This window comes from Agelaius phoeniceus, chromosome 11 (genome assembly GCF_051311805.1).
Source record: "Agelaius phoeniceus isolate bAgePho1 chromosome 11, bAgePho1.hap1, whole genome shotgun sequence".
Classification (NCBI taxonomy): domain Eukaryota; kingdom Metazoa; phylum Chordata; class Aves; order Passeriformes; family Icteridae; genus Agelaius; species Agelaius phoeniceus.
Window position 1 is genome coordinate 10,062,557 of NC_135275.1, and position 12,823 is coordinate 10,075,379.

Below are 12,823 nucleotides of genomic sequence, written 5' to 3' on the forward strand. Positions count from 1 at the left end.
GCACGAGGAAATTACTTATTTAACAATAATTATCACTGAGCCAAGAATTTAACTTTGTCCTTCTCAACCATCTGTTATTTCATAGGGTCTGCACTACAAAAATAGGAGACACTTTATTAAACAGAGAGAAGAAATCTCAGGGAGTTAAAGAACTGTTTCTGTAGGCAGAATTAAAGGTTTTTATTTGCATCACCTAAGTAAATTTGCTGATGTGACTAAAACAAAAGATTGGATTTGCAATATTTGTTTGAAATGATACATTTTGTGTTACATAACACAAACTACCCCTCTCTCAGCTGCCATCCATTGTTCTCCTGCCTGCCCTCAGCTCCAGCCCACCCTTCTCTGTGACACTGGAGAAAAGGCAGCAGTGAACACAAAACTCCTTTTTTTCCTGGCTGAACAATTTTTATCCTTTGGCCATTTTGGTTGAACCAAGCCTGCAAATATGGAAGAATATTTTATACTTTGAAGTGTACATTCCACAGAAAAGTCAGTGAATTTTTGTTATTTGTGGCAGTTTCTGGGTTCCTTCCTGAACAAGATTTAGAAATATCTGAGTGCAATTTCAGCTTTTTAATCTAAATCTCTGTAGTAACTGTTACACCCAGAAGGCTAAACTCGGAATTAGAGACATGGGAGATATAATTTTGAAGTTTTCCTGTTTCCTTTTCCCCCCCTCATGTAGGCAGTTTGTAAAACATAGGTTTAATGGTGGTTAGGAGCACAGATATTTTGTTCAGAAGTTGTCAAGTGCTGAAGGATTAGGGAATGCTCAGGAGAATATAATGGCTCAAAAACCTTTTGAAGTATATTTGAATAGCTCTTATGGCATTAAATGACCAGTCAAAAAAAATTCGTGTTCTAGTCACAAAGTTCTTGAAAAGCTCAGGAGGGAAAAACCTGCAGAAGTGCTTTAGTATCACATGAGGGGTTGCAAAGAAAGTAATTTCCTATACCTTAACACTGTTAATTCTTTCAAATCTGGAGGCATTAAAATAATTTTTGGCTGAATTTTAGGAACTATTAGTAATTATCATTTATTATATATTATGTAGGATATAGAATATTTAAAAGCTGTGACAGGGAAGTTCCTGTGTGGAATTGTGCAGGGAACAATGTGTAAATAGGACAAAACTGTGAGATTAAAATCTCATACTAAGATAGACCTCTCAAAAAACCTGCCTAATTCTGCTTTCACCATGCCATGTTTGTGAGATGTGTTCTCTCCTCCCCCCCTGCAAGCACAGGTAGAGATCATAGAATCATTAAATGGGAAAAGACCCTTTGGATCATCAAGCCCAACTGTAAATCAAGTCCAGCCATCATGTACTTGACATCATGTTCATTATTTAATACCAAGCCAAAGGATTTCAAAACTAATGAGAAATTACTTCACAAAGGGAATATGTTAAAATGTTGCTGTTGTAATGTTGTGTTACCTTGACCAGCTTGGATGGTTTCTGTTTTACCCTCTTTAATGGCATTGTACCTCAGAGATTAGTGATACAACTCTTTTCAAAGTTAGGTAGAGAAATAAACTGATTTCTTTTTCAAAGGCAGGCAGTAGCTAAATTGATAATGCCTATATATCTTCAATTTCTGCACAAATCACCCTGCTGCTGAAATTGTGAAATCTACTCGAGTGGGAGCAACCGCAATATTTCTCTCTCTTTTATTTTCCCTCACAGTCTGTCCAAGAAAGCATCAAAATTTTTGAGTTGCTGCTATGAAACCAAACCTGCAGCTGCCCCTTCTCATCCTCATGGAGAGGGAGGCTCTGCATTTCACAGAAATGAATCCCAGCATTTCAATTGTTGTTCTGCTGCAGCATTCCATTGTGACTCAGTGGAACATGCACGTGGAACATTTCACAGATGAGCTTTGCTGTAATTCTCCTGTCACTGTTTCAGATTCTGTTGTGTGGTAGGTTTTGTACAGGACACAGGAAACTTTCCATGCACATTGATTCTCTTCGTAAGGAAGGTTCTGAGATGTAAAGTTATCACTTTTCTACAAAACTTTTACACTTAAATCAGAATCATAAGATAATTTAGAGTGGGAGGGATATCTTGAGCTCATCTAGTCCAAAATCCTGCTCACATTTGTATATACATATAATTTCATTAGGGGAGAACAAGAGTTTTACCTCTTTAATTAATGTTTATTACACTTCCACTACCTTTCATTAACACTTTTCAAGAGCAGCAGTTTTCTGGGTGCTGGTATCTCTAGCAGTGTGAATTCCAAAGTGCTGAGCTTATCAGGACCTTAAATGAGCAATATCTGAGTACAGTGCACACAGCTCTGTGCAAGCACATGAGGTTGACCCTTCCCATGCTGACACAGCACCCAGAAGTGATGTGATTTCCTTGGGGAAAGTTCCTGAAAGTGTGTCTGTGGTTTTTTGCCTGCATTTCAGAAAAAAAAGCAGGTAGGATGTGCTAAGAATTAACCCAAAGGCAAGCAATAGATGAAACAAATGTGCTGCTTGGCTGCCAGAGAGCATCTTCTCATGGACCATAACGTTAATTCCTAGATAATAAAATGTAGCTGGAGAGTCTCCTCTGGTGTTTATTCAAAAGGAGAACTGGATTCCTCTACTTGCTCTCTGAAGCAAAACCATCAGTGAGTTAAAGATAGCAGAAAAATATTTATAACGTGTTCACATAAGAAAATTCCTGATGTAATTTCACATCCCATTGTATCAGTCCATTACAGATTTCATTTCACATACTTTTTCCCTACCTGCTAACACAAAATCAAATATGTGCATGACATCAGTGTGTGTGCATTTGCAAAAGCAAGTATCAATAATCTGAATGTAAATATGTTTTTAAACTGTTCCTGCTGTAGGCCCTAGAGGAGGAATGAATACGTGAAATTTCATTCAGTTTTCCAAAACAACTTTTTTTTGAGGCCTTGTTTTTTAAAAAAATCATTAATTTACTAGGAGTTCGATCTTCAGACTTTTAAAGCTTTTTTGAATTCTCTCAGTTTAGGCAAGTGAAACCAGAAGAATCAACTGCTTTTGGAGCTTCTGCAAACCTCAGGGCTTTATATTGCTCTGCAATAGAAACAGTGATAGGAACATCAGACTAGGCTGGAAGAAAGGTTCATTCATATTTGGAAAAACATAATCTCACCTGAGATTATGAGAAACATATAATTTAAACCAGTAGTATCTTGAATAATGATTTTTAAAAATTGCAATCCATTATCATTAATATAATTAAAAAAAAATTGATAGCCAGTAAGATTTGTCAGATACTTCCCTTTTCCAGAATTACAAATAATACTCTTAACTTCCATTTTTTTCAAACACATTTTTAATGCTCCTTGTGTTCCACTGATAATTTATGGATTAAATGACCTCAAAACAAATCATCACTTGAAGTGTCAACCAACATTTTCATGTTGTTTCAGAAAACCTTCATGGGTTTCAGTAGAAAACACATTGTGTGAGTTCCCTACAGCTGTTATATTGGTACTAGTGAAATATAAATGAAATTGGTGTGAACATAAATATGTTCAGGCTGTGGTTCTTTGATATTAACTATGGAGACATGCAATTTGAATTTTTTTTTTTTGTTTGACATGTGTATTCTTCACATTATATAAGCATCTTTCTGTTTAAATGGTTTAAAATATGACTGTGCGGTCTCTTCAAATCAATTAGTTTTGTTTTTTTATTTTAGGGTTTAACTTTCTCTTTTCATAATGAAACCTTTTCTTCCTGACTAATTTTAAACAATAACTTTGAAGGAATTAAGCATGCTGGGTTTATTTATTTATTTTTCTCTTTCCCAGCTGTAGGTATCCAGATGAAACTTGAATTTTTCCAGCGGAAATTTTGGACTGCAAGCAGACAGGTACATTTTAAATTGAAAGGTTTTTTGTCATTGAATCCACAACAGTTTTTTATCTGTGAAAGTGATGATCTTGTCAGAAGCAAAATATTGTAAAGAAACAATGTATTTGAAGACTTGTTCTGGTTTACTTTACATTTGGATACAGAAAAGGAGAATTCAGTGATGAAGAGCATTGCTTGATTTTTGGAAGCAAGTTAAAAGTTTATTAATTTTTTGCCCCAATACATAAGGAAATACTTTGTTGGTACATGGTTTTTCTCCCTTAGAAAAAGTGTAAACAGAAGTGTGGAATTTGTTTCTAGTGAAGGCAGAATCATGACTTCTCACCTAGATTTTCTCTCTAACTGTAAGATCACACAGGTTAATTAACAAAACTACATTGATGAATCATGGTTGGCACTCAGTGCTCAATAAAATTTACCTAAACCATTCAGGGATGATAGAATTTGTACTCACTGAAGAGGATAATCAGGTACTTTCTGAGGATTAGGAGATGCCATCCCAGGTTTGAGAATCGATTGGAACTGTGCTGTTACAGAAAATACGCCCTGACCCCACCCCTGCTGGAGAATCTTCTCTATCTATGAATGGCTTCAGAAATGGAGGAGATTGTGGTGTTTAAAGCAGCTGAAATTGTTACAGTGTGAATGAACCCTTTCTCTGCAGAGAGAAACAGAACACATTTGGTGAACAATTCAAAAGTTTGCTAGTCATTTTTAGAATTAATTTAGATAAAGATGTAGTCAATATCATCTCCTTTAAAATTTTGCTCGTATGAATTTATATAAAGTTTTATTTTTTAATCATCAAAGAGAGAATTGAAAATACTTTATTGATTTTTTTTATCCTCTGCAGTGTGCATCTCTCGATGGCAGATGTGCTATAAGTTGTGATGATGAAGTAAGTATTTAACAGATTTTTTTCCATTGTATACCTTTACTGCAGTAGAAGACACAGTTGATGAATTTAATTTGAACATCTCATTGTACATTATGATCTTTATCACCTTCTAAATATTACACTGTGAGACTTTTTTTTATGCCTATTACAGGTACCCACTGAATTACAAGGTTGACTCCAGTACCTCAAATATGTGTTGCAATAATTTCTGCTTTGTGAGTCCAGTTTGGGAAATAATTTGAAGCAGTGCTAAGGCATTTGTTTACCACTTTATTGTTAATGGAAAAAAAAAGCCACTAGCACTTTAAAGTCTTCAGCTGGACACCAGCAGGAACCAGGAACCATACGTGTAGAAATTTAGTAATAGTGTGAACATTGCTGATTTAGAGATTCCAGACTTCTTCTTCATGACAAAACACACTTTTGACAGGACTCAAACAAATATCACAGCTTCTCTCTGTTGACTTTCACAGCTTCTCTCAATGGCAAGAAAATGTCTGCTGAACATTTACAGTATAAATTAAAGAATTTAAAAGTAAACATGAAGACATTAATGCAAATTGAATGGCACAATAGTCAATAAATATTAATGACTATTAATAATAATGTGGTAATTGTAAGTATAATTAAAAATAAAGGGAGTCAAGTGACGCATCTATGATACCTTTGATCCTAAAATAGAGACAACCCATTAATTAAAAATACTTTTTTTTTTCTTGAGAGCTTTGAATTTGCTCATTTATTCTTGTTTTCCTGATGCCTCACATTTTATTTGCATGTTCTGTTTTCTTTCTATTTCATTTTTGGGTTTTTAACCCACATTCCATTACTGTTATTGTATCCTGGAGCTGTGAAAAATACATAGAGGACTTGAACTGCATCAAAGTTTCTGTAGTTCAGATGTGTTCTCAGACCTCAGTTAACATTCTTGCTGTGTTTATTCTGGACTTCATGCCTACAGTTTTACAAGCTCAGGGACTCTCCACCTATGGAACGTTCCCTTGAAATCTGAAATTCACTGAACTTGAACCTTTGGGCAAACCTGAGCATAGTTCACTTCCAATACCTGTGAAACATTTTGAATTAGAGCTTTTTTATACAGCTGTAGTCTATGCAAATGCTCTTATCCAATACATAAAACTTGTATCAGAATTCTGACATTTGCTAGTAATGAGTAAATGCATTCTGCTGCCCTTTGTCCATGCTAAAGTTAAATTACAAGCTGTTTCTTTCACACAGTAGTAATACTGGAAGTTATTTATCTTGCTGGCAAGGGGTGAATGAATGGTTCTGAATATTTTTTTTTTCCTAGTTAATATTTCTAAAATGGATTGAAATAGAAATCGTCTTATCTTCACATTCCACAAAAAATATATAGATTCCATTTATTGCATTATACCTGTTATAACAGTGCTAAAAATTGGTATCTTTTATAGTTCTGAACTGTGCTAGTGAATAACCAAATCTTAGAGATGTGAGACATGGCTACTAATTCTTGAATTGAGCCAGTCTTTTCCCAACAGCACATAAACCATAAACTATGAAATTAAGCCTACACTTTTTCTTGTCCAGCATGACTTCTTTTATTTATTTTCTATACTATGGAGAAATATTGTTCCTAAAGCAGTATCTTTAGATTAATCTTTCATGCATGAAGACTGCAAATATGTATCCTCAAAAGACCTCAGTGTTGCCTTAGCTCCTCTCCTGGGGCAGTCAGTGGGAGGTTTCAGGCTGGCTTTGGGGAGAGCAGAGCTGTGCAGTTGGAGCCTGAATCTGAAATTCCATCCCTCACACACCACTGGGCTCAGGGAGCTGCCTCTTCTGAGTGCATCAGCTCTGCTCAGCTCCTGCCCAGCACCATCAGCTTTTCCCATTGCATTTCCCAGCTTTGGGCTTTCTAGCAGATCAAAGGTTGCAAATGAGTTGTTTCAGCTTCCTTTCTGACAGGTTTTCTGTCACTGAGCTTGCCTGTAGCTTGGGTTTTCCTTTTAGAATGAATGTCCTGCATTTGCATTAGGGAATGATGTTCATTCTCAACTTTTGCCTGGTTTCAGCTTCAGCTTTTTTTAAAACCTCCACTTCAAGCTAGCATTTCTGCAAGTTTCTCCTCTTTGGCCCCACAGGACGGTGCTAATATGTGGCTAGAATGAGAATCAGGCACATGTGAGCATCTCTGGAAACATCAGGCTGCATTTTCACATCTTGCACACTGCTACTGCACGGGGCTGCTTTCCCCCCTAAACCAGCACAGTGATCTTGCTGGATGTGCAGAGTGTAGCAGAAAGCATATTTTGTCATATTTCTGTAAAAATTTCCCCATTTGCTGCAGGAAAGGTTTTGAATCAAAAACAAAGCCAGGAGGATTCCTGTATTGAAAGCCATTCTGCTTATTTTTTCCTTTTATACAAATGTCATGGAAAATTCAATAAGCAAAGATAAAAATGTTGCTGATTTCGACCAACAATAGAAATACAATAAAGATTTAACACTGAGATAGTTATTTGGCAATCCTGAGGAGAAACCGAGTTATATCAAGGTTTCAGGGTTTGAGTTAAACCTCATGTTGAAACTCTGAAGTGCAGTAATTAAAACTTTGCCTGTAGCAAGTAGTTCTGGGAGGTTAAAATGGTGCACGTGTGTGTGGAGGGAAGCTCTGATTTGGCTTTACCTTGTTTTATACAGTTCAGACGTCTGACCTACCAAGAGCTAACAGTCCTGCCTCTAAACCCAGTTCCCAATTAAAAATACAATTTGAAAAGCTTTAGGAGACCTGTGGGGCCTCTTTTACAGAAGTTTCTGGCCCCATCCCCCAATGAACAAATTAAAAAATACTGCCTGGTCCCCTGTTGGTTCTGCAGGCTGACACTGTGTTTTCATTAGTACATCGTTAGGGTAATGACATTGTGCTGATGTTTTTCTCCAAATACAGGAGGAGCCATCAGGAACACTGAAGTTCTCTGCCTTTGCAGACTTTGCCATAAGGAAAACTTTTAAGAAGGGATTATGAAACCACAAAATTTTGGGTTTTATGTTTGTTTGTAATTACATTATATCCTCCCATTCTGTACACATCTTTGTTTAGTTTTGCATGAAAAAAGCATACAAATTAAATTGGATAATATCCAAGAACCAAGACTACACTCATTTTGAATTTATGTAAAACCTTCTAAAAACCTGACATTTTTACCCATTTAGAATTGACTTAGAACTAAAGTATATAATTACCTTATTGCTGTGTCCTAAAATCAAAAATTAAAATAGTACTTTATTATTTTTCAGACAATCAACTGTTACCTAATAGATAACAATGGATTTATTTTAGTGTCTGAAGATTATCAACAGGTAAGTGTAAGATTTTTCTTGAGTCTTCTGATGTAACATATTAATCTAAAATTAGTTTTCTTAAAATAGGCCACCATCTGAAAATGGTAAGGAATTAGCAACATTAAAAAAAATCCTTCTACAAAGAATGTAAGCTTTATTCTCACTGGAGCTCAGTTTCTTTCTCCCATTGGAGCAGGGTCTGTTCTTAAACTCATAAATGTTCTCTTTAAAGACCTTTCTTCCTGAAGAAGTGTCTGTCTCCTGTAAGAGGGTTTTACTCCAAGAAAAAAAAATCCTGTGCCATTTTTGTCACATGGAAACGTTGGGAAGGGAGAGAGGGAGGACACAGAGCTGTTACATTCAAACTTAAGATAATGAGATTTTACAGAGCTGTTGGCTGAGGAGTTTGTTTTCTGAAGGGGATTACAGTCATTGAAGGATTAAAATTAAGCACTCAGCATCACAATGGAGAGGACAAGAAATATGATTATCACAGAATCATAGAACGTTTTGCTCAATCCTGCAAACCTTGTGAAGGAACCATCACCATTCTCATTAACCTGTGCCTGAAAACTGCTGGGATGGTCCCCCAGCAGTTTTCATGCCAGGATTATCTGAAGTTGAATTGGTTTTGTGTGTTGGGACTGTGAATAGGAATAGCCACACTCCTACTTAACCCTCAGCCGAATTAAATTTGTTATGGTGAGCATGACCTAAGAAATACACTCATTATGGAATGATCTTGATACACTGAAAACCTGTTTGTCTCTTTCCCCTTTAGTTGTTGGTGCTATTTACAGATGCACAGCTGTGACTTGTGCCAGTGGTTGGCCAGCTCATAGCTGGCTATGGCCAGTGATGATTAGGAAGAGTTTTGGTACTCACCTGATAAAAGCCATTTCTATTTCTGTGAATAGTTTGGACAACTGTTGCACCAGAAATGTGGAAATGTATTCTGACCTGTTTTATTCGTTAAATGTATCCAAGTCAAAGAGGGGCAGCAGAGAAGTCTCTATGTTTATGTAAATTTATAATAAGATTACATTAGTGTATGTCTATTTTATATATAGTCTGTATACAGGCTGTTGTGGGTAGAGAAGGGATAGAAAAGTGGGATGATGCCTTACTAATTCTTGATCTATCTGGGGTTCCTTCAGCACTGTTTTTCTATCTATCAGCTTGCCAAACATGACCTGAACTGCTCCAAGAATCAGGTTTGTGGAGCAGAGTAATTCTTCTGAATTGCAACTAAATCCTGATGTATTAAAAAAATGATAACCTGAGTGTAACTGCTTGGGGGAGAGCTGGCATTTACAAAGGGAGCTTTTGTGGAGAGAACTGTCACTGAAATGTCTTCATAAGGCTGGTGCACAAGTTGACAAATCAGGTTTCTTGCTATCTAAGGTTGTAGGAGGCATTTATGGTTTGGAGTTTCTCGACGTTGCCTGCCTCTCCAATCGTTAGGGTAATCTTTCTTCATCAGTCAGCCAGGGCTATTGAAGCTGGTATTTTTAGTCATGTTCCTTGTGTTTCTAGGAGACTTTACATACCCATATGTTTTGGAAAATGTTCCAAGGTTCCCCTGAGGAAAGGAAGGGGGGAAAAAAGGCAATACTTGCCTTTTAGGTGGAGGAATGCCTTTTTTTAGCTAGGGCTGTAACTTTTCTGCCTGCCAACTCCCAGGTGCATACTTGAGGTCAGCTAAGTTCCTTGTAATGGAATTGGGGTTTAGTTCATACAAAACCCATGGAATCCATGCAATTTGAGAGTGTAGTGCCCTTTCCCCCTCATAAATTGTGGGATTTCTCCCTTTAAACAATGAAGAGAAATATCCAATCCTCCTGGGAGCTGAGGCTCTAAAATAAAACAGGTCTTCCCAAGGTAGAAAAGTGCTGTACTTGCAAGATTTTCCACTGTCACATGAATGGCTGCAGATGACGGAGTCACTTCCATCTTGCTGACCAAATTTATAACAGCAATGTTTGTTTTCTCAACAGAGATTTATTTTTATTAGTCCACAAGTACTGAATAGGGACAAAATGAGTAATTCATCAAGCTGAGTGGTTTTAAGTATGAAATGACTCTGAATGGAGTTAAAATTTATAGGATTGATGAAATGTACTGTTCCAGCTCCTTAAACAGGTCATACAGGAATTATAAACAATGTTTTTTAATGACTGCTTATGAAATCCTCTCACAACCTGTTTATATCTTTTTTGAGTAACATTTTAATCACAAGAGTTTGTGATCAGATTAGTGTGTTTTCTTTACAAGCTTTAGATTTGGAAGGCTTTTATTTTTGATATTGAATGTTATATAATGTACCTCAATATATTGTTTAAGCTCTCACATCTGCTCAGGGGCAATAATATAATCCCAACAATTTGCCCTGACTGGGAAGTCCTCTTCAAGTTTTATGTAGCAGCAGTCCTGAAAACCTGTCTATGTAGCTGTCAAAGCCACTCTTGCCAGATCCTGAATTTGCCACTTGAAACTGCATCCAGTGTTGTTTTGTATTTATCTACACTTTTGGTAATTCCTTGCATTTTCCCCTTACAGACTGGTTACTTTTTTGGGGAGGTTGAAGGGGCTGTGATGAACAAGTTACTATCAATGGGCTCTTTTAAGAGGTAAGAATTAACATTTTATCTCTTAAAAAATGTTCTAACAAAAAAATCAAAGTCATGTAGAAGAAAGCCAAGACTGGCAGCGTGGCTGGATTCTCATCTATACCTCTGTATCTTTTCTGTACAACCTGAGTGTAATTTGATTCCATACACATCAAACATTGAGAGTATTAGAGTCAGCCTAAAGTGAGTTTCTTATTTAACAATGGTTTATTTGACTGCAATGCTAAAACTGTGTCCTTTTCCTCTTCCCAGTGGGCTCAGATGGAAAAGGAATTGGGCCATATCCACTACTGAGCAGTTTTAAAAAGCTCTAAAGCAAAACATTTATGCCACATTATCATTTTGACCTATAAAAAGTTGGAGATTTCTCGAGCTAGACAGTGCAAAATGTCCTGCTATTGAAGGGAAAATGTGTTCTCCCAGTAATCCATCTCCATTCACATGCTAACTTACCTTTGAACGTGGTTGTCACTATTGATCTGATCTCACTATCATGATGACATTAAAAACTAACAGTGATTTTGTGTTGTCCTTTGAAATAAATTATGCACTCTGAGGAATTAAGAATAAAATTTCCCTTTAACCTCTAACTCACCACTGGAATCTTCATGGCTTTCATGAGGTCTAAGAATTGTTCATGTGGTCAGAGCTGTTTTGTACCCCTTTGTCCTCCTCAGCACAAGAAAACTCCTTTTATACTTTTCCTTTTCATTTTCCTATGCATTTCTAGTATGAATAAAAAGACATATCACTGCTGCCATCCATCACTGAGTTTAGCTTCTACCTGTGAGGGTGTGTGCAGAGCCTCTCTGAATCTCTCTGGTTTATGGGCTTGCTTGGTAAATCAGCTCCCTTAAGCTGTGCCTGTGCATGGCAGCTGAGTACCACTCCCAGGAAAGGACTGACCTGAAATGTGAGCATCTAGCACTCATGCAATCACCCATCCCCAGTCCTAGTTTTCCAAGGGTGGTGACTTTTTTTCATTCAGCACTATATATTTAACATATGCTGTAGAAGGAAGTGAAGTAATACCACTGTTTATAGACTGGATTTGGCAATGAAAGGATCTGTTTGGACAAGAGATGAAGCATTTTATTTAATGCAAAGGACAAAATACAGTCAAAACCAAGGGATAATTCTTTAACTTGTCCCAGTTTGTTTAGTCCTGCCCAACAAGGCATTTCAAACAGAGCATCTACTCTGTACCACCATTGAGAAAACAGGCTTAGCTTAAGAGCTCCTTGTAAAATGTAGTGGGTGATCTTTGGACTAGACCATTGGTTAGGATTTTGCTGGTCTTGTACTTCATGATTAGAGATAATGAAGGCATAAGGTCAGTGCAACTGAGCTGCATGCTAAGGAAAATGTAAACACAATGAGCCAATTATTCAACCATGATAAACTGACCATTGCAAATCTGTTAAAGATGGGATAGAATCAAAGTGGAGTAATTGCAAGTGAGCAACTTTCCCTACAGCAGATAGCAGCAGCAAAAAAACCCCCAACAAACTGTCTTTGAGCTGTGTTAGATGAAGCCTTTAAATAAATTATTCCAAGAATGTGAAGAAGAAATCTTCGCTGGTTCTCACAAAAAATAGATGCATTCACAATATTTGTAAGATTATTAATTTGTCTGGGTGGGGATTGTGTTTTGCTTTTCCAACATTTATTTATATGGAATAAGAAGGAAATAAAAAGGGTGCTTGGTTCAGTGGCAAGATCTGTCAGCAGCACCACTTCCCTGAGAGCACCAAGTGGGCCTTGCACACATTATATTGTCATTGCTGCTCTCACCATGGGGGCAGAGCTGAGAGAGAGCTCTGTCATTGCATTTCCTTCTGAAAATGCCCAGAGCCATCCTTCCCTGCCATTGCTTCTTACACGGCATGCACAGTCCAGCAGGTGAATGTTATACCCCTGCCCTGCTGGAGCTGTTGTGCTCCCTTTGGGCTGAGTTTAGAAGGCTCTGTGCAGCCTGATGTGCCCTGCAGAAGATTTGCTGCCAGCCCCAGCAGCCGTGGGGTTCCCTCTTCCTCCGGTGCAGAGATCCCAGTGGCAGTGCCAGGGTGTGCTCCCACCTCGTGATTCCTGCCA

General features: G+C 37.3%; 1 protein-coding gene across 1 annotated transcript in view; it reads left to right on the plus strand.

The window, feature by feature from the left end:
- The window catches only part of CACNA2D3 (calcium voltage-gated channel auxiliary subunit alpha2delta 3), a 385,949-nt gene that overhangs the window by 340,195 nt on the left and 32,931 nt on the right, over positions 1-12,823 (plus strand). The window contains exons 28-31 of the mRNA XM_054640357.2: positions 3,811-3,872; positions 4,728-4,772; positions 8,055-8,117; positions 10,659-10,729. Of these exons, the coding sequence (XP_054496332.2) occupies positions 3,811-3,872; positions 4,728-4,772; positions 8,055-8,117; positions 10,659-10,729 (241 nt within the window). The remainder of the gene's footprint in view (positions 1-3,810; positions 3,873-4,727; positions 4,773-8,054; positions 8,118-10,658; positions 10,730-12,823) is intronic.